At 36.0% G+C, this 21968-nt stretch overlaps 1 protein-coding gene across 1 annotated transcript in view; it reads left to right on the forward strand.

Moving 5' to 3' along the window:
* The window catches only part of LOC150096868 (uncharacterized), a 340159-nt gene that overhangs the window by 142494 nt on the left and 175697 nt on the right, over positions 1-21968 (forward strand). Inside the window, exon 7 of the mRNA XM_090408300.1 lies at positions 10622-10759. Coding sequence (XP_090264426.1) covers positions 10622-10759 — 138 coding nt within the window. The remainder of the gene's footprint in view (positions 1-10621; positions 10760-21968) is intronic.

The raw sequence follows: 21968 nt of genomic DNA on the forward strand, positions 1-21968 counted from the left end.
AAAAAACGCACAAGATTGGCACACAAAAAAAGTACTCTTTCATCAAGACAGTGTACCATCTCACACCTAGACTGTCGCAATGGCAGTCTATATGTGAATTGAGGTTCGAATTGATTCCACATCCACCGTATTCTCTGGACTTGGCCCCATGTGACTTCTTCTTGTTCCCAAACTTAAAAATTTGGCTTGGTGGGAAAAAATTTTCTTAGAATGAGGATGTCATCAAGGCTGTCAATGACTATTTCACACAATTTGACAAATCCTACTTTTTAGATGGGATGAAAAAATTGGAAACTCACTGCACCAAATGTGTTGGCATCGATGGAGACTATGTTGAGAAATAAAGGCGATTTTTTTTCTAAAAAAATGTGTTTAACTTATTTTTTTTAACCAAACTTTTCAAACCCTCGTAAAGGGAACAAGTTTGTGGCATTGATTGATTCAGTCTCTCCAAAGGTTGTTGGTATCAGTGAAACTTGGTTAACTGAGGAGGATGTCCTAACAGGGATAGAAATCAAAAGGGAAAGCATATTTCAGCAGGATGGGGAAGGTAAATGTTGTGGTGGAAGTGGGACTCATGATAAGAGATGAATTGTGCACTCTGAGGGTGGAGACTCTCAGTGTAAATAACACCACTGGCTTTGAGTATATGGTGTGAGATACATGTTTATAAGACAAGATATTTAGTAGGGTGTTGCTACAGACAAGAGAATATAGATAGTGATGAGCAGGAAATGTTTAGGGAAATTAGTTTGCCAAGTACAAAGTGAGCAATCATTATGGAAGACTTCAACTATAGTGATATAAACTAGGCAGAGGAGACAGCATGCAGTAATAAGGGAACTGAATTTTTGGATTTCTTGAGGACAACTGTCTTAGGCAACTGTGGTGGAGGGAACATGAAGAACGAGAGTTCTTGATTTTGTCGTAGTATCAGAGAATCTGGTTGTGACTGGGATGACATACTTGCCCCATTGGTGAAAGTGACAATGTAGTCCTGATTTGGATGATGAATAGGCATAGTATCAAAACAGAAGGAAGTTATGTTCAATTATAAGGCAGGTGACTATCATAGACTTAGAAACCAGCTTGTATCAGTAGAATGGATGAAAGAATTTAGGGGAAGAGGGGTGATTAGTGCCTTGGAAATACTTAAGAAGAAAATATTGCTGATAGCAATGACATATTGTATACCTCAAATGAAGAAGATAAAGCAATTTGCGGTCAAATGGATGACAAAAGGAATAAACAGGGAATTGTAGAAAAATAGAGATTATGGATGGCACATAAAGAGAAAGGTGGAGAACAGTTGCATAAGGAATATAAAGCTCAGTCTATAAAAGCGATTAGTATTGAAAGGAGAGAAAACTAGAATATGAGATGAAATTGGCACTACAATTGAAGGAAAATCCAAAGAAGTTTTTTTTTTTGCTATGTGATGAGTATAAGAACAAATGACAGTGGATGCATATCTTGCTGGGGAGAGATGGGAATCGGGTGACCAATGCAGATAACATAGTTGAGCTATTTAAGGATCACTTTATTAGAGTGTTCTATCCTGGTACTCTTTGAGAATACTGCATGCATGCTTGCTTATCTCCCACACTGATTATGTGATCATCTTGCCTGTGTGGGATAAGGATGGTGTCTGTTATAAACAAATCCTCTGATACAACTAAATCTGTCCTCATGTTCTTTCCACCAATGCACTTAAAATAGTTGCCCATTACTTTATTATAGGCTTTATTCCTAGAAGGATAATGAGTGGTGAAGTGTTTAGAAGTGAATGAAGAGGATGTATTCCAAATAACTGAGTATGCTAGAATATGTATTACATGTACTATATGTATTATGTGTAATATGTATTATATGTATATTGTATGAATATGTACTAGAATATGTAGGATGTATTCCAAATAACTGAGTATGTTTAGAAGTGAATGAAGAGGATGTATTCCAAATAACTGAGTATGCTAAATGTCAATAAGGCAGGGGGATTGAATGGAATTTCACCATGTGTTTTAAAGGAATGTGCTATGGACCTGACTGTGTCCTTAACTTGACTGTTTAATGAAAGTCTTGCAATGGGGCCAGTCAGGAGAGTAGGGAGAGAATAGTACCATTGTATAAAGGAGGTGGTAGAATGGAGATATCAAACTATAGGCCTGTTTGTATTTCTTCTGCAGTTAAGTGGAGAAATTGGGAAGATTAGGGTAATATTATTTATGCATGCCAGCATGGATTTGTTAAAGGATGATTGGTGATTGGCTCTCTGATAGATATCAGAGAGTTTTATATGGGGAAACTGCATTAGCGAGTAGAAAGGTTACAAGTGGAGTTTCACAGTTTCAGTATTGGGACCATTACTATTCAATCTTTATTAATAATATTGTCACAGAACTACAGGGAGATGTCCAGTTGTTTGCAGATGATGTGAAGCTTGGAGGGTTATTAATAATAGTTTTGATGTTTTGGCTCTTCAAAATCATTTTCCCACTTTTCTAGCTTGAATAAGCTAGAAAGGTGGGATGATTTTAAGGAGTGGTATGATAGACTTTTGTGTTCACTAGTATTGATCTCTTGTGATGAGTCTCATGACTCCATGGGGTCAGGAAAATAATAATAATAATATTGAAGCTAGGATCAGTACTATAAACACCAAAATTAATTCTGATAGTGGTTGAAAATCTCTAAGGGTAAAAAAGGAATGTAACAAGAAGTCTTCAGAGAATTTAGAAGGGAGTATGGTGATGGGATTAGACTGAAATGAATTTTTTGGAGTTATGTGAAGGTGATGAATTACACTTGAATGGTTTGGCATTGCAAGTAGCTGGTGTTGGTTGAAAGAGGTGGGGGGGGGTAGAGAAAAAGTGTAAAATGGATCTGTAATGAGAAATGTAAGAGAGTGAGTGAGTAGGAATATAAAAGAACACAATTCAGTACTGAAAGATTTCACAGATTGAAAGAAGCCTTTCACGGTAAATTTAGATCATAAGAAAAGGGAATATTTGTGAATAAGTTGACATCAAAGCCCACCATATCATTGTTATTTATATCATACTGAGCTTTGATGTCACAGCCACATCATGTGGTGAGCCCAACAACTAAGGCCAGCCAGCAGCACCCATAGAGGGTGCTCTTCGTAGGAATTGGTCTTTATATAGCCTAATTTCATTTCTTATGCTTATTGTTTCTTTTGTGTTTTTATGTATGTTATTTCAATTTTAACATTGTATTCATGGAGATGTCTCTGTGACAGAAATGAAATATTGAAATGCTTAAACCTACTGTTTAATTATTTCTCCTTGTGCTGTAGTTATTCTATTCAGTTTTGTTATGATTGTAAACCTAAGCCTAAACACACCTGAAAATATTTACTTGTTCTAATATTTTATTTATTCTTACTGGATTTTCTCCTTTGAAAGAATTTTTTTTCCCTTTAAATCTTTTCATATCATACTTTTATAAGAGTTCATATTTCACAGATTTTTGCAAATTGTCTTCTGATGTATCTAATACAATTTGATCATTTGGAAATAATGTATGTTATGGATTTATTTGTATTCCAAACAGATTCTGCTATTTTCACATTGTTGTGATAAATGTGTGTGTGCGTGCACGTGCATGCACATGCATCTGTTGCATATATTAAAAAATAAGTAGTATAGAGTGCATTCCTACCATGCTCCTTTTGTTTTAATTATTATTATTATCATCCCAAGACTTCACAGAGTCAGACTCATCATCACTCAACAACTGATCAGCTTTTCTACTTAACCCAGTCAATTCAAGATAACTTCCAGACCAAACCTACCAAATCCACAATTGCAGCTTTTATAGATTTTAGCAATGCCTTTGACAAGGTCTGGAGGCAGAAACTCTTTTCCAAACTTTGTCATATTGGTTCTTGTTGAAAGGCTTATACGCTGGTTAAATATGATAACTAATAATTAAGGAATTGACAGTATACAACTAGAAATATAAATTTAAAACAAATTTAATAAATACTTTCCGATATTTCGGCAACGTCACATTGCCATCTTCTTGGGAACTTAAAATATTTCTATTTCTAGTGTACGCTGTCAATTCCTTAATTATTAGTTATTTGTCATATTGGAATAGAAGGAAAAGTTCTGAACTGGATTTATGACTTTCTAAGAAATAGAACAATTCGAGTTAGAATAAATAATACCTTTTCCAAGAAAGTGAAAATAAGACAGGGACTCCCTCAAGGCAGCATTTTTAGCCCACTCCTTTTTTCCATCTACTTAAATGACTTAGATAAAAATAAAAATAAAGACACAAAGATAGCTATGTTTGCTGATGATTTGGTCCTGTTCTGAGCTCACAATAACTTAGAAACAGCAGAAGATCACTTAAACAAAGCCATTGAAAGTTTATCTACATACTGTGAAAACCAAAAAATCAAAATTAATCCTACTAAATCAGAAATTTGTGTATTTACCATTAATAACCACCTCAGAAAGTGGAGACCAAAGATTAAGCTAAATAGTCAACCAATTACATTTAATGTAAACCCCCAAATACCTTGAAGTTACTCTGGATCCATCTCTAAGCTTCAATAAATATATAAACAATGTTGTAGTCAGAGCAAAAAGAAGACTAAATATCATGAAAAGTAGCTCAGGTAAAGAGTGGGGAGCCGGTGCTAAAACCTTAAAAGTCACATACACCTCTATTATCCGACTCATAATGGAATATGCTTCGCCCATCTGGATGCAAACATCACAAACCAGTTTAGACAAGCTTATAAAAATTCAGAAAAATGCAGCTAGAATCATATGTGGACTAAGGAATACAACTCCTGGAAAAATTCGAAGAATTCGAATTTGAATCCAACCTTGTTCCTTTAAAAATTAGGTGGCAAGAAAATCCTACTAAATTTGTAGGCAAAAAGAGCCAAGGTTGGCTCTTTTTGCCTACAAATCATAGAACAAGTGAACTTTTTAAAAAGTGGCAACCAACAAACAGAATAAAGAAAAAATCAACAATGCATGAAATCATGGAAAATAAAATTCCCTTGGATTGTCTAAATAAAATAGTCAACTACCCAGCATCTCCCCCAAATCAAGACAGGAAAAATATAGCCATTAATTTTGAGAAGGGAAAAAAGCCTAGGAAATCTTGAGATCATTAGCTCTTTCAAAAATAATGGAATATGGACCTGACTCAGTATAGATCTACACAGACGGCTCCAAAAATCCAAATGGCAATTCTGGGAGTGGAACTTATACGATGCAGAATTAATAACCATTAACACAGTACTGCAACATTTGGATAAACAAAACCCAAAGGAATTTATATTTTTCACATATTCCTTAGCAGCCCTTCAAGTTATTAAGAACTGCTAAACTAGCCATCAAGAACTACCTACAGACATAGCAAAAAACAGAAAAAAACTACATGAGGATTCCAAAATAATTTTCCAATGGATTCCATCCCATGTGGGATCAAAGAAAATGAAACTGCAAATGAAGTAACAAAAATGGCTACAACATCAAGTGATACCACAGATTTTGATCTTTTTAAAACTACTCAAAAAGAAACATAAAAAGAATGATGCTATAGAACATGACTCGCCACTGGTATTCAGTAGAAAAACTAAGAGCTACCATCAACTCCAAGTTTAATCGCTGTGCCGCTACTATGATCCCTCACCTCAAGACCAGCCACACAAGATCAATCAAGTTTAGTAATGGCATAAAAGTTGTCTCCATCTGTAACATCGAGGAAACATCACCAATGCATTTACTAAATTGTATGAATATTTCTAAATGTGAACTTTATAACAACCCAAAAAAAGGTGCTGTATACAATACATGAATTTGACCTCTATGATCTGGTGTAATAATACCATGGGATAATAATAATAATAAAAAGACTCGTCATCCAAAGACTTAACAAAACATACAGCTCATCATGCCATTCTTTAAATACACTCAAATTCTCTGCTGACACCACACTCTCAGGCAATGCATTCCAATCATTCACAACTCTCAATGCAAAAAATGCTCTTCTTACTCCCTTGCTTACACTCCTTATACAGCTTCCAGGTATGACCCCTTGTTCTCCCCTCATTTTATGAAATTCTTCAACATTAATCTTATAACAAAACCTTACCAACTTCTACATATCTATCATATCACTCCCTCTTCCTCCTATCCACTGGACTCTACAATTTGCATCTTCTCAACCTTTCTTCCTATTCAACATTCTAGAAACCAGAAACTACCTTGATTAATTACCTCTGGATGCTAACCAGGTGACCAAATCTGTGCACAGTAGTCCATATACTACTGTCTAATCATGTATAAGGCCTAATCAAGGCCTTATACAATGGAACCAGAATCTTCTTACTTCTACACGTCAGTGTCCTCTGAATCATTGCCAGAATTGGTTGTGTTGGCCTCACAATTTTGGCAGTGTCTCCTCTAAATTTTAGATCTCTATCCACTATAACTCCAAGATCTCTTATTCCCCCCCCTCCAATAATATACGGACACCAAGAGTAAATTCTACATCTGATCTTTGTTTTACAAATTTTAACCCTTACACTTTGCAACATTGACCTGGCATCCCCTTCTCCTGCACCCATTCACTCAATCTGTTCAAGTCTTCTTGTAAAGCTGCATCTTCTCTACTTTCTCATAGTTCTTTCCAACTTTGCATAATCTGTAAATAACTCAATATCCCCATTCAAACCTTCCTAATATTATTAACATGTTCAACAGCAGTTGTCTTAAAACATCCTTTAGGCACACCACTAATGACAAGGGTTGTACTTGCACTTTTCCTGTGGTGGGCAGGGCCCGAGGTGCTAGAATGCTCTGGAGGGGGTTCCTTCCCTCGTTGTTTGAGGCCCTTGAATTGGCCCTAATTTTTCAAGGCCCAACTAGAGCCTCGTGCTCTTGTGCATAAGTACAGCACTGCTAATGACTTTCCTCTTTTGGAATATTGCTTCTCAATACACACAATTTGCTGATACCTATCAGACAACCAGACTCCAATCCAGTGTCTGATCTGATCCTGTGGCTTTCTCTCTTTGAGAGGGTTGCATCTGATTACTAGGGAGATAATGACTCAAGGTGGTTTCCCGTTGCCTTCCTTACCATATTTTTTATGACTGTAGCCTGTGTGTTCACAGGTTCGGTTTGCCTGCTGGCAGGATGAAAACCCCAGATAAACTGGTGGAAAAAACCCTGCTGTCCACACCCAAGACCGGCTAACTTGGCTATGGCTGAGGAAGATCCTTAAGCTCCTCACATCATTGATGGCAACCGAACCTAGGATACTCCTTCCCCAGGTATATGGTTGCAAAGCGCAAAGCCACTAGACTAACTGCACAGACCCAATCCAGTGTACTGATCTAATGTTCAATCCCATCTGCTCTAGTTTAAATATCAACTTATTATGTGGTAATCTATCAAAAGTCTTTGTAAATTCAAAGTATATTACTGTGTATCTATCTCCCTTGGGCAATGCACTTGTCACCTTATTGTGACAAGTAAGCAGATTACTAAAATGTGACTTTTAGCAAATCTGTGTTGTTCAACAAAGAGAATACCACTATTGTCAACACAGTTCTGGATCTTGGTCCTCACCCAACCACCCAACACCTGACACACAGATTGGCCTATAATTTGATTCTTGAGTTCTGTTCACTTCCTTTATGAAGTCATACGATCTTGCCTTCCTTCTACTCCTTTGGAACTTGACCTAATGTAAGACTCAAATATTCTCGTAGACAGGCTTATACATTGGTTATGCATTATTAAAACACTTAAGGAATTGAACAACGTAGTTAAGGATATAAATTAAATTATATTTTAATAAATATTTTCCGATAATTCGGCAATGTCACATTGCCATCTTCTAAAGGAACTTACAAAAAAAAGCACATGCACGTAGGCACTACAAACACAGTAACTGGGAATGAAGAGATGAAGCTATTGTTCTCCTAAAAGTCCTGATGGTGCCCTCTAGCGGGCTAAGTAGGTGTTCTTGGCCGTTGGGCTGAAGGTCTGCTGATGTAAGCCTCCCAAATTTGGGGCAGTCGCATACAACCAAATTTGTTGAGGTTTGGAGAATTTCTTAGAGCTGAGGCTGATTCCATAAATAGTCTTTCGTATTTGTATTTGCTACGGTGTATTACTGTAGCTTTCTTCCACCGTATTCTGTGGCGTGTATCCAGAGCATGGTCCGCAAGACCAGAATGGCTGTACTTGTGAAACCGGATGTAGTCCTTGTGTTCAGAAATTCTGATATACGCTGTCCTGCCTGTTTGGCCAAAGTAAGACAGATTACAACTGCAAGGGACCTGGTATACACCAGGTAGGTCTAGGGGAAGTGGTTGGTCTTTAGTGGAGCGGATAAGGGATGCCAATTTTCTGTAAGGTTTGTAATAGGAGGTCAGGTCATGCTTTTCTAAGATTTTGGTAATCTTTTCCGAGGTGCCTCGGATGTAGGGAATGGTGATGGATTTAGAGTAATCCTTGTTGTGGAGGGGGGGGAGGGGATCTGTGGTTAGGTTCTAATATCTTTTGGACTTTTTTTGGGGGGTAGCCATTGGCTGAGAAAGTGTTGAGGATGTGATTTAGTTCAGTGTTTAGGGCCAAGTCGTTTGAACAGATTAGTTTAGCCCTGTTGTATAGTGTTTTCACTACTCCATATTGTTGTGAGGGGGGGGGGGGGATTGTTGGTGAATGTATCTGCCTGTATGGGTGGGTTTTCTGTAAACTGAGAAAACCAAGGTTCCATTAGGCTGGCGGGTGACTAGTGTGTCTAATTTAGACACAAGACACACAACTAGAAGGCAGAAGAACTGGTAACAACATTTCTTTTCTGAATACAAGAACGAATCATACAGCATGTGTATTATATTGCGTGTCTTGATCGCAGCTGTAGAATCATATATCTACGATCTATACAATCGTAGATGTATGATTAATTAATTAATTAACAGCCATCATTTCCCTAAACTTAGAGATAAGCATACATTCTGTGTGATTAAGATTAGGACAGTGGTGTTGGTCTTTACATGATTCAAAAAAATATATGATCTGATTTGAACCTGCTGTAGTGTAGCTTGGTATAATTCCAGTGAACTCTACATCCAGTGTTGATGGCATGAGAAGTAAGACCTGAACCTTAAGATTCCAAAAATCTTATATAATCTTGATGTTCAGTTATATAATTATTCTAACAGACTGATTGTTCTTTACCACTTTGAACAGACTGTTTATTTTCTGACTATTAGCAGAACGACCAGTCTGTTTCATAATTGAACATCAAGATTATATAAGATTTTTGGAGATCAGGGTATTTGATAAACACCAGATAGAGATGATTATCTATCTATCTATCTTTGATAGGCAATAAGAAAGATTACAACTTGTGGGCTGGTGTTGAAGGTGGTATTTAAATTATATCTGAGAAGAGTCCTTGCTATTTATCCATGAAAAGATATCAATTGGAAGCTATTTTTCCTTTTTCTTGACTAGTTTCATGATATTTTAGTTTATCCATGCAATTATGAAGTTAAAGAATTTCACAAAACTAATCAGGAAAATGAAAAATAGTTTCTAATTAATATCTTTTTGTGGATTAATACTGGATGTCATATTCCTAGAATGTGCTATCTCCACAGAAGCCTACACAACAGTCTCATTGCTATTTCTTCAGATGTTCCTTTAAGGTAGTATATGCTGATCTTTTTAACATCAGAATACAATCTAGAAGAGGGATGATAATTATCAAATATTTTCTTTATCACGGTCTTGCTGTATCCAATAAGTAATAGAGTAAGTTTTATTTTATTTAATTCTTCTAGTTTTTCCAGTAAAGTTTCACAGAAGTTTTGAAAGTTATTTTGCCAAATAAGTAGGAGATCCTATACAGCCAGCTATTGGATATAATGGATAACCAGATTTGTGTACATTAGGAAGGCTATAAATTCTTGCAACTGTTTCCCATATGATTAGTGTTAAGTTGGCTGTGTGATTTTGATACACATTTTTGCCAGACATTTGCAGTTTAAAATACATTTCACTTTTCTAAAGCAGGCTATAATAATATGTTGCTATTAATGAAAGTCTGCTGCAATACTTAATTGTAGGGTTTAGATGATATAGCATTATCTTTTACTGCCATTCATGTGTGTGTGTGTGTGTGTGTACTTCTAGTGACTCATTTTTATTTCATTTGTTTGGTTTCCTCAGTAGTTCTTCTAAATGTGACCAAATAACATCTACAAACAACTGCATCTCCTTTCTGGTCATTAACTATATCTATGTAAACAAGTGTTCACCATTACTTGTTTAGTAAACATGTAACAGTAAACCTGCTTTCTGTAGAAAATTACTGAAAGTCTCAGGCAATGCCTTATACAACAATGTTGTTTTTAAGGAAATTCACTACAACAAAGTTTCATTGACAGACTTTGGTCCTATGATGTCACTGTTATAGTAAGTGCAAGAAAACTGCACAACTCATTTGTGCGTGCGCACATGTATGTGTGTGTGTGAGAGAGGGGGGGGGGGATAGAAAATATGAAATAATTCACTAACTAAGAAACACAATCTGCTTTATCACTTATTTTTAGCATTCACTCTCTTCATACCAAAGTTCCACTTCCACAGTTTCTAGTATAGGCAAGCTTTCAGGAAGGCAGTCAGCAGTAGCTAAGGTTCAGCAGGAATTACAGCAGTTGCGTAATGTTCAGGAAGGAGCTCAGCCACAGGTATTTTATTTTTATTTTATCCTGCTATTTATTTATTTATTTTCTTTGGTTAGTTAAATGTGCTTTGTGAAATCACATTTAACTTCTGACTTTTGAGTAGATTTCCAATTTAAATTCGGTTGCCATTTATTTACAGCAATTTTGGAGGAAAATTGTTTCTTTCTAAAATGGGCTTTTTATGAAGTGCAGTTCCTTTTAATGATTATGTAACATTACTTCACTTTTATGAGTATGATATACTTGAGTCATTTCTATGGAGATATTTTTTATTCATATTAATGCATATTTAGCTATAGTAATATCATTACTTACAGTATGAACTACATTGAAAAAACACTAAGTGAAAATTATTTAATTCTACTTGTGTTCTATGCCCTATGGCACACTCCATCATCAATAAAATATGTTAATGTGAAAACTGTTATAAATAAAATAAGTCATTAAACTGATGGTGCATGTTGGAAAAGGTGCTAGTATTGTCCTTAGTAGTAGCTGCAGTACACATGTTGCTCAGATAAGTCCTTATTTTTAGTAAATATTGGCAATATTGTTAAATATAATTAGTGTTATAAAATATAAGCCAATTGGAAAGAGAAGGCAGGGTAGACCTCAAAAAAGGATATTGGATGGATAATGAGACCGGAACAGACCAATATGGTCTATACCCGTAATAAGTGTTATGATGATGATAATAATTGGTATTATTTTCTTTATTTTTGACTGTGTTGTTTAGTCATGACTATTATTACGTGATATTTCAAAAGTTTCTGTGTTATGCCACCAATGTGTATGACAAAAATGGCTGCCAATACATCAGTGTTGAATGATGTTAATATGTAGGATTTAGTGTGATGTAGTGTATTTTTAATGTATTCATTGCTGAGAGTGAATGGTTTGTGGTGCAAGATAGAGAGTGAGAATGGAGAAAATGTTTGCCGGGAATGTTTTGTGAGCAAATGCAATAAATGTAAGTCGGGAGTGGAAGAATGAAGTGACTGATATTAAGGATATAAGGCAGGATTGTGAAAGTATTATGGAGAATGTGGCAGAAGCAGTGATTGATAATGCACAAAATATCAACGAGAGTTTGAAGGAAGTAGATGAAAGTAATAATGTGGATGGTAAGATGCCAGTGTGGAAAGAAATTGTACACTTATGCAGACCTCTTCACAGGACAAACTGTGAGCTTGAGTGACTGGAGAAACAATTAGCATGTGGTATAGCAGGAGAGAAAGAAAGAGTGAATAGGAAAAGCAGAAAAGTGTGAGAAACAGGGGATTCAATGATAAGAGGTATACTTAATGAGAAAGTGATGAAAGCAGGTTTCCCAGGTGCAAAGATAAAGGATATCAGTGCAGCTGCAAGTTTGCAGAAGAAAAAAGTGAACAAGTTATTTGTTTTGGTAGGCACAAAATATGAGAGTTTGAAGGAAGTAGATGAAAATAATAATGTGGATGGTAAGATGCCAGTGTAGAAAGAAATTGTATGCTTATGCAGACCCCTTCACAGGACAAACTGTGGCTTGAGTGACTGGAGAAACAATTAAATGATTTAAAAGATGAGAAATACGCAATGAGAGAGAATATGAAAGAGTTGTTGGAAACTGTGGCTTGAGAGACTGTAGAAACAATTAAATGATTTAAAAGGTGAGAAATATGCAATGAGAGAGAATATGAAAGAGTTGTTGGAAGAAGCAAAAATAAAGAGTAAGATAGTAAAGATTGTGAGTCTGCTGCCTCAGTATGATAGGACAGAATTGAGAAGGACCATGATTGCCAAATGAATCAATGAGAAGATCTTGTAGAAGGAATGGTGTGCAGTTTATAGATGTGTGAAATGAATTTAATGGATGAAAGGATCTGTATATGCCTGATCGGTATGGAGTTAGATGTTTGAAGCAAGTATTGTTCATTGAGAGTTTAGAAACGCAAAACCAGTGAAACTAGAGATATTGGGGGGGCAACCAAGCATGTGTCTAGCTACCCCTGGGACAAATGCATGTCAGTGCAGGAATGTGTAAGGAATGACTATACTGGGTACAGTACACAGGTTTCAAATCTGAATGGACAGGTAATAACATTATTATGGGTAACTGTAGGCCCAAGGGATGTTGAAATGCATGTACATGAATGCCTGAAGTATCATAAATAAAGGAGAGGAGTTTATGGCATTGGTCTGCTCAACTTGCCAAAAATTATTGGAATCAGTGAGTCCTGATTGTTGGATAATGATGTAGTTACTGGAGTAGAATGTAGCAGATATTGTATTCAGAGAAGATAGAGGAAATAGGACAGGAGAAGGGTTATTATTAATAGTAGCTGAAGAACTTCAACCAACAATAGAAGGTTGTCTGGTGTGAGATAGAGGCCAATAGGGCAAAATATATTAAATAATATTATTTTATATATTATTTAATAAAATAAAATTTTAATTTTATTTTAACTTATTTGGAACAAATCTGAAAACACACCCCATCTCAACATCACCAGAGTTAAAGATTGGTACTATCAACACAAGAAGCCTGAATGGCAAAGAAATGGAGCTAGCTGAGGAATTAGATAAGTACCAGAGTGACATAATAGGGGTGACTGAAACAAAAAAGACAAAAACTGGTGAGATCTTTCTGAGCAATAAATACAAAACGTTATATTTAGGCAATGACAATCAAGGAAAAGAAGGAGTAGCCATGGTATTCAACACAAAATACGAGGCTAATCTTCTTGAATGGCATTCAGTCTCAAGTCGAGTAATGTGGGCAAATATGGGAATGGGGAACTAGACAATGAGACTTATTTGTGCCTATGGTCCCACAGAAGGTTCTACTAAGGTAGAAGTGGAGGAATTTTTTGAGACTTTAGAAAAAGCAAATGACACAATGAAAAATGAAAAGTTGGTCCTTGTTGGGGATCTAAATAGCAGAGTAGGAAATGATTGTCAGACATACAAAAATATTTTGGGAAAATTTGGAGAAAAGAGCAAAGCTAATAATAATGGCAAATATCTGTTAGATTTCTGCTCAGGACATGGACTGGTTATTACTAACACCATGTTCCAACATAAAAATGTGCACAAATTCACATGGAGAGAAGAGGCAAGGAATAAGAAAAGTCTTATTGACTATGTTATTGTTGATAGTGATGTTTTCTCCCTGGTGCAGGACACCAGAGTGTACAGAGGATTTGAAATTGGAAGTGATCACTATTTAGTCTTGAGCAGGATAAAATTGAATTTCATATTGAAAAGAATAACGTGTAAGAAAGTTTTAAAGTGAATAAAAGTTGAGCAGCTCTCAGATGTGAACTGTAGACTAAAATACACAAAGATTATTGAAGAAAAAATGAAAGAGTTTGAGAACAGGAACCAAACCTTGGAGATTCAGTGGCAACCCTTGAAGAAAGCCCTGATTGATTCAGCTAGAGAGGCATGTGGTGAAGTTATCTGCAAGGATGGAAAAATTAGAACTCCATGGTGGACACAGGAGGTTAAAGGGGCAGTGAAGGAAAAGAAGAAAGCATATCAAAAGTTCCTGTCAAATAAGTCAGCTTGTGCTCTTAGAGAATACAGAGACAAATGCAAGAATGCTAAACACTGTGTAAAACTAGCTAAACAAAAGTCATGGGAGGACTTTGGCAAGAATATAGAAAATAAATATCAAGAAGGTGGCAAAATATTCTGGGGGTTGTTGAAGAAGCTCAGGAATGGAGGAAAGAGTGCTGTAAAAGGAGATAGAGATGATAAAGGTGACAAGAAAACAGGAGAAAAAGATATCCTTGAAGTATGGAGTAATTACTTTGAAAAACTGCTAAATGAAACAAGCAGTGATGACAGCACAGTGGTAAAAAACACTTAACAGGCATACATTCAGGAATATATATCTATACTTGAAGTAGAAAAAGCCATCAAAGGCTTGAAATGTGGAAAGGCAGCATGAGTAGATGATATTCGACCAGAAATGCTGAAGTATGGTGGTATAAAAGTCTTACAGTGGCAGCACTACATAGTTCAGAATGCCTGGACAGAAGCACGAATTCCCGATAGTTGGAGTAGAGCTCTCATAGTATCCATATATAAAAATGGAAATAAAACTGAATGTGAGAATTACAGAGGTATTTCCCTACTGAATGTTCCTGTTAAGATATATGCAAGTATACTTGAGAAACAGTTGAGAGGAATTGTGGAAGAAAAGCTTGGTGAAGAACAAGTTGGATTGAGGTCAAATAGAGACTGTCAGGATCAGATCTTCACTTTACGACAAATAGTTGAGAAATCATGAGAATATAACAAAGATCTGTATTTAAGTTTTGTCGATTTGGAAAATTCATATGACAAGGTGCCAATAGAGAAGCTATTCAATATGCTACAGTTATATGGTGTCAATGGGGCATTATATCAAACATACTTAGTCTTTATTTGAGTTGTAAGTCATCAGTTAGATGGTTTAATGTTAAATCTGGTGTGAGACAAGGATGGACATTATCCCCTGTTATTCATTATCTATATGGATCAGATTATAAAGGAAAGTGTACTAAACCTGATATCAAAATTGTAGATGTTAATCTCAGCTCATTGCTTTATGCGGACGATGTTATACTTCTAAACATATCCACTAGAAGTCTGCAAGATTCCCTGAATAAATTCAATAATTGTTGTAATATATTTGGTATGAAGGTTAGCAATAACAAGACAAAGAGAATGAAAATAGGCAGAATCATTGAAAATGTCAACTGTGTTGTGAACGGAGAACCTCTGGAACAAGTAAAACATTTCAGCTACTTAGGCACGATTTTTAGTGAAGATGGTAAATTAAATACAGAAATAGACAACAGAATCAACAAAGCTGGTATGGTGGGAAGTCAATTGAATAAATTCATATGAAATAAGAGAGAAATTGTCGGAACACTAAATTAGCTGTATACAAGACAGTGTTCAAATTAGTTTTAACTTATGGATCTGACAGCTGGATCAGAAGTAAAACACTTGACCAAAGACTAGAGACCGCAGATATGAGAGTCCTGAGAAAGATTAGAGGCATGAACAGATGGCATCAATGGCAATATCATATTAAAAACAAAGAATATTAGGATATAACTTGACATTGTCGGCATCCAGGAATACATTAGCAGAGCTAATCTCAGGTAGTATGGTCACTTAAACAGAATGGACGAGGAAAGATTAGCAAAGTTGTTCTCTGCCAGGTTGGCAGGAAATCGACCTGGAGGAAGACCAAGATATAGGTGGATTGATACAGTACAAAGTGCCTTAGACGATAGGAATATAAGATCTGATAATGTTGGAGTCTTATTAAGTAACAGACTGATTTGGAGGAAAATTGTAGATAGGAAGTTAGTAATGATGTAAATTTTTCATGTAGTACTATCATATCCTGTACACCCCTTGAGGGTACATGGCAGGGATTTGATGATGATGATGTCTCAACTCTGGCAAGGTTCCAAGTGATTGGCAAGAGAGTAAGATAGTTCCATTACATAAAGATGGTTCTAAGACAGAAGTAGCAAGTTACAGACCAATTGTATCTCTGGAGTGATGGTTAAAGTATTGGAAAATACTTTAAAGTATTGGTTGTATTGGTTAAAGTATTTTCCAATACTTTAACCATCTCTGGAGTGATGGTTAAAGTATTGGAAAATACTTTAACCAATACTTTAACCATCTCTGGAGTGATGGTTAAAGTATTAGTTCCATTACATAAAGATGGTTCTAAGACAGAAGTAGCAAGTTACAGACCAATTGTATCTCTGGAGTGATGGTTAAAGTATTGGAAAATTTGGTTAAAAGTAAAATTCCTAATGGATAGGTAGGAATAGGGGACAGCATGCTTTGTAAAAGGTAGATCCTGCCTTAGTAATTTATTGACATTTTATAATAAAGTGACAATGGAATTGGATAATGGAACTGGCTACACTTGATACTGCTGGACTTCACAAAGGTATTTGACAAAATACCTTTGCAAAGTCAGGTGGTAGTATATAGTGGAATGGAATCAAGGCGAATGAGGGTGACTAGTGGTGTCCCAGAGCTCTGTACTAGGACCACTAACCTTTAGTTTGTACATTAATAATATAGCAGAAGATTTGAGGAAAGACATTCAGTTGTTTGCCGATGATTCAAAACTGGGGAGGACAATAGTTGCTAAAGGTGATATAAATATCTCACAGGATGACTTAAATAAATTGGCAGTGTAAGCAACTAAGCAAAACAAAGTTTTGCATATGAAATATATTCACAATGGTTGTGAATTTAATGTTGGAAAATACAAGATAATGTCTTTGGGATGAAGGGGTTGCTTACTTTGTATCATGTTGATGGTACTATATTACAGCAGATTGATCTAGCAGTGATGGTGGATAGAGATTTGGAATTCAGAGGATATGTTGCAAGAGTTAGCAAAATAGCTCAGAGGTTTACTTGGATGCTGAAGAACACATTGCAAGTAAAGATAAGGTAAAAGGATTAAAACCAAGTATAAAATTTCTTGGGATCTTTAACATATTTTACACCCAAGGTAAAAAACTTTCTACATCTTTCTCTCATCCAGAGATTTTTATTAAGAAGGTCAAGCACCTTTTTTCTACTTCTATATGAGATATGTGTGACTTCTGCATTACTTCAACATTGGTATCTCTCCCAGTTCTGGCTCCCACTGAAGAGACCTCAATAAAGGTTGAAACCAGTCTGGGTAGTGGCCCTTCCCAATATGCATTGCATTATACACACCTGAAAGGGGATGTGCTTTACATTATTGGATATGGGATATATATTAAGGCAAGTGATATGAAGTCATTAGCCTCTGTATACATTGGATATGAGATATGTATTAAGGCAAGTGATATGAAGTCGTTAGCCTCTGTATACAAGTAGCTCAAACGTGAATATATTTCATATGCAAAATTTTGTTTTGCTTACTTGGGAAAAGGATTAAAACCAAGTATAAAATTTCTTGGTATCTTTAATGTAAAGATGAGGAAGTTATTATCCTTCCTTATAAGGAAGGATAAATATTCAGCCACATGTTGACTAACTACTGTGCACAGATTTCAGACATCTCTGAATTTGTAAATACAGCTGTTGAATTCATCATATGGCATTCTTGTGAATTGCCAAACTGTGTGATACTTTTTTATTGGTGATATGGTGGTATAGCAGGGTTTCTCTCCCCAATTTATCTGAGGTTTTTCCTCCCACAAGCAGGCAAACTGGCTCCGTGAACACACGGATTACAGTCAGCCCTAGGCCTGATTCATCAGCTATGCTGTTTCCGAGCCCTGATAAAATTTGGGGGGGATTGAGATGGTGCCATATTTCCCTGTAAACGGAACCTCACGGTTATATCATCATATGAATAAATAAATTGGTGATTGGAATGTTGTACTAGATTTATGAACATTCCTTTCTCTAGATCTTTAATACGCTCTTTCATGCTAATCTCTCCAGAGCATCTCATCTGTCTGGCATAAGAGATATTCCATTTGCAGAAAATTTTACATACACCTGGTCTCTTAAGTTGTGAAGCTATTTTGGTGACCTTCGTCTCTCACTGAAAATGTATTTTGCACTTTAAAGTATTCAGGTAGTTTTTAAAATTATAATGTATTTCTATGGAACTGAAAAATTCTAGTTCCACAGCAACAAGGAAAAATATCATCAGTATACTTGAGCCATATTTTGGACTTTATGTGGTGTTTTTCATGACTACCTTTCCAAAGGATTCCTTGTAGTACACATTTGTTAAGTGTGTTGAAACTGAAACCACCATTACTAGCCAACTTTCTGCTAACTCTTTAAATTTGAAGAAAGTGTTGTCTGTTGTTAGAGTATTCTTCTTTTACGTTTTTTTTTTTTTTTTCCCATATGCATATAATCCTATAAAGAGTTGTTCAGCTGCAGCAAATTCAGCTAATCCCTCTCTCCTCTTCTATTTTTTCTCCCAGGCAATGTGGTGTAAACTTTGTTTTCTTTTCCACATCCTATTTTGGCATTAAAGTCACCATGAATGTGTATATTGACTTGTAATTTAATGCCTGTTCAAGATTCATGTAAAAATTTTCTATTTCTTGATTATCAGCTACAGATGTTGGTGCATAGCAGGATATTAATTTTATTGTTATAATGTTCTCTATTTCAATTACGAGTACACCTATTCTTTAGATATGATGTTACAAGAAAGGATTGACTTGGTGAGCTTAGATTTAACAATGAAGTCCACTCTGCCTTGTTTGCCATTGTTTGAGGATGCTCCAAGGACTATCTGTGAGCCATTGTACCATTTTGCTGTCAGTTCTTTCAATCTTTTTGTTTCATTCACTAGCAGGATATCCAAGTTGATATTGGTTAGTTCTTTGATTAATAAATCTATTCTGTAGTCTCTTGCCCAAGTTTGAGTATTGAGGGTACTGATTGCCATTTTCATAGATTTAAGAGGCAGTCTGTTTTCACCTGCGAGATTCTTAGCACCCCTGGCCTCACTTTTGCCTTACTGCTGCTGTAGAAAGGTGAGTGTGGGCCGTGCAGGACTCGGGGCCATTTCTGTTGTTGTAGTGGCATCTTTGCTGTGGTCGCATATACACTTCTCCTGACCAGGGTTCTGAAGTGTTCGCCAGAGCTCTGTTAGCAGTGTTGGGTCCAGGTCCAATAATGGTTAGGATTCCCAACACCCCCAGGGTACACCATGGAGAGACAGAGTTGGACTTGGCAATCGCCGAATGGAGACACAAAAAATGAAATTGACTACATTTTAACAGACTGTAAAAGACTGGTACAAAATGTTGGTACAATAGGCGAAACATACTTCAATATAGATTTTGACCACAGATTCTTCAGAGCCATTATAAGAATAGACCACAAAAAAGAACAACTTATCAGGACAACATCAAACCACAAAAGACAGCCCAAACAAATGGAATGGACTATTAAGAACTGTTACATAAATGATGGCTATATTGACTTCATTAATAAATTCAGCAAGTGCAAGAAAAAATCAGAAATTCCTGTGAAACAAAAGAAAAGAGAATGACTCTCACCTCAAACTATAGAACTACTGAAAAAGAGAGAAGAACTGAAGAAAATCCGAAGAAAATTTTCTAGAATACAAAATTATCTGTAAGTTACTAAGGAAAAGAATTCCAGAAGACTACAAAGCTTTCAAGATACAAAAACTAAGAGAAACAGTGCAGGCAAAAACCAGCCTGAAAAAAATAGAGAAAGACTTACATTTTAAATAGTCAATTCCATCTGCTTTACAGGATTGAAATGGAGAAAAAACATACTAATAGAAGAAATTGTGCAGAATTTTTATAATGATCTCTGGGCCAAGTTTCAGAACCTATCATTCCAAAACCAAGCACTATACCAGATGTACTTCCAGAAGAAATAGAACATGCCCTTAAGAAAATGAGTAAAGGTAAAGCCTCAGGACTTGATCATGTTAAGGCTGAAGAAATCCAACAAGGTGGACCAATTATTTTCAAAGCGTCAGCTGCCAGATTCACGTGGTACTTCAAAGAAAGAAAGATTTCAGAGGAATGGAAGACCTCAAAAACCATACTTCTATTCAAAAAGGGAACAAGGAAGACATAAAAAACCATGAACAGAGTAATACTGAACAGAATCCAAAACACACTCGAAGACAACTCCAGTAGAGAGTAGGCAGGATTCAGAAGAGGCTTCTCCACAATAGATCATATCCAGGTCATTTCCCAACTAACAGAAAAATGCAGAGAATACCAAATCCCTCTATGTTTCCTCTTTATTGCTTTTAAAAAAGCATTTGATACCATAGAACACAATGCAGTCATCAGTGCCTTACTGGAAAGAAATGTGGACCCTACTTACATCCACATGATAAAAGAAATTAACAAAAATCAGGCCACAAATAACCCTATTTGATCAACCTATAAATATAGATATGAAGAGAGGGGCCTGTCAAGGCTATATGATCTCCCCAAATCTATTTATCATCACTTTAGAATACATTCTGGAAAAAAAGACCTAAACGGAGGAATAAACATAGATGGTGAAAAACTACAAATTCTTATGTTTGCCGATGATCTAGTACTGATATTCCACAACCCTAGAAGAAATGGGTGAAAAAATATACACAAACAGCAGTAAGATAGGCTTAGAAATGAATCTAGAAAAATGGATCAAAAACATCTACACAAGTGACAGTCACCTATGTATTGATAACATCCCTATAGAACAAGTTGACTCCTACAATTACTTAGGACAAACAATAAAAATGAATAATGATTTATCTGAAAAACTAGCAAAAAGAAAGAAAGCTGCATGGCTATCATTCAACAGGCTAAAAGAAACACTTACTGATCCAAATCGTGACATCTCTGTGAAGGCAAAACTATTTAATAGTGACATTCTTCCATCACTCACATATGGATCAGAAACATGGAACACGACAAGAAAAGAAGAAGAGACTCTCAGAATAACTCAGCGTGCAGTAGAACGCAGGATTTGTAACATCAGCAAAATAGAACATGTTAGAAACACAGAACTAAGAAAGAGATTAGGCATAAAAGATGTGGTAACGGCAGTATATGAAAGCAGGATGAGATGGGCAGGTCACATAGTCAGACTCAGGGATAACAGATGGACATATAGAATACTCAGCTGGCAACCAGGAATGAAGAGAAAACCAGGAAGACCACCTACAAGATGGGAAGATCCACTAATGAAATCTGTGGATATAACATGGAAGAGAGAGAGGCTCAAGATTGAGATCGTTGGAGGCATCTTTGTGACCTGCACTCATGGAGAAATCCTGAGTGAAACACAGGTCCATCAAGGTAATCAAGATAGATAATATAATCCTATGAATTGACCATTCATAAGCTACTAAGTCCATTCCAATTCCAAGTTGTTTAACTCTAAACTTCAAAATAAATAGAAATCACCTGAACCAAAACTACCAATCCAACTTGCACATAGATTCATATTTTAGGATATCACATATACATCTTATCTTCTTAGCCATTTTACTCATTAAGATAGTGAATCTTCAGACATCAGCATACTTCATTGAAAAAATAAGTAAGCTGTATCAAGAGCTTCAAATCACCTTTCAGAATGAGAATCCTGAACTACACCATGCAAATGTTACTGGACACATTACTGTATTATTTTTGTTGCACTGCATTGAAAAATGTGTCATTTTAGTGACATCTTTGAATTTGTAAAC

This window comes from Typopeltis vanoorti, chromosome 18, assembly GCF_054136105.1.
Source record: "Typopeltis vanoorti isolate ZY-2024b chromosome 18, IOZ_Tvanoo_1.0, whole genome shotgun sequence".
Taxonomy (NCBI): domain Eukaryota; kingdom Metazoa; phylum Arthropoda; class Arachnida; order Uropygi; family Thelyphonidae; genus Typopeltis; species Typopeltis vanoorti.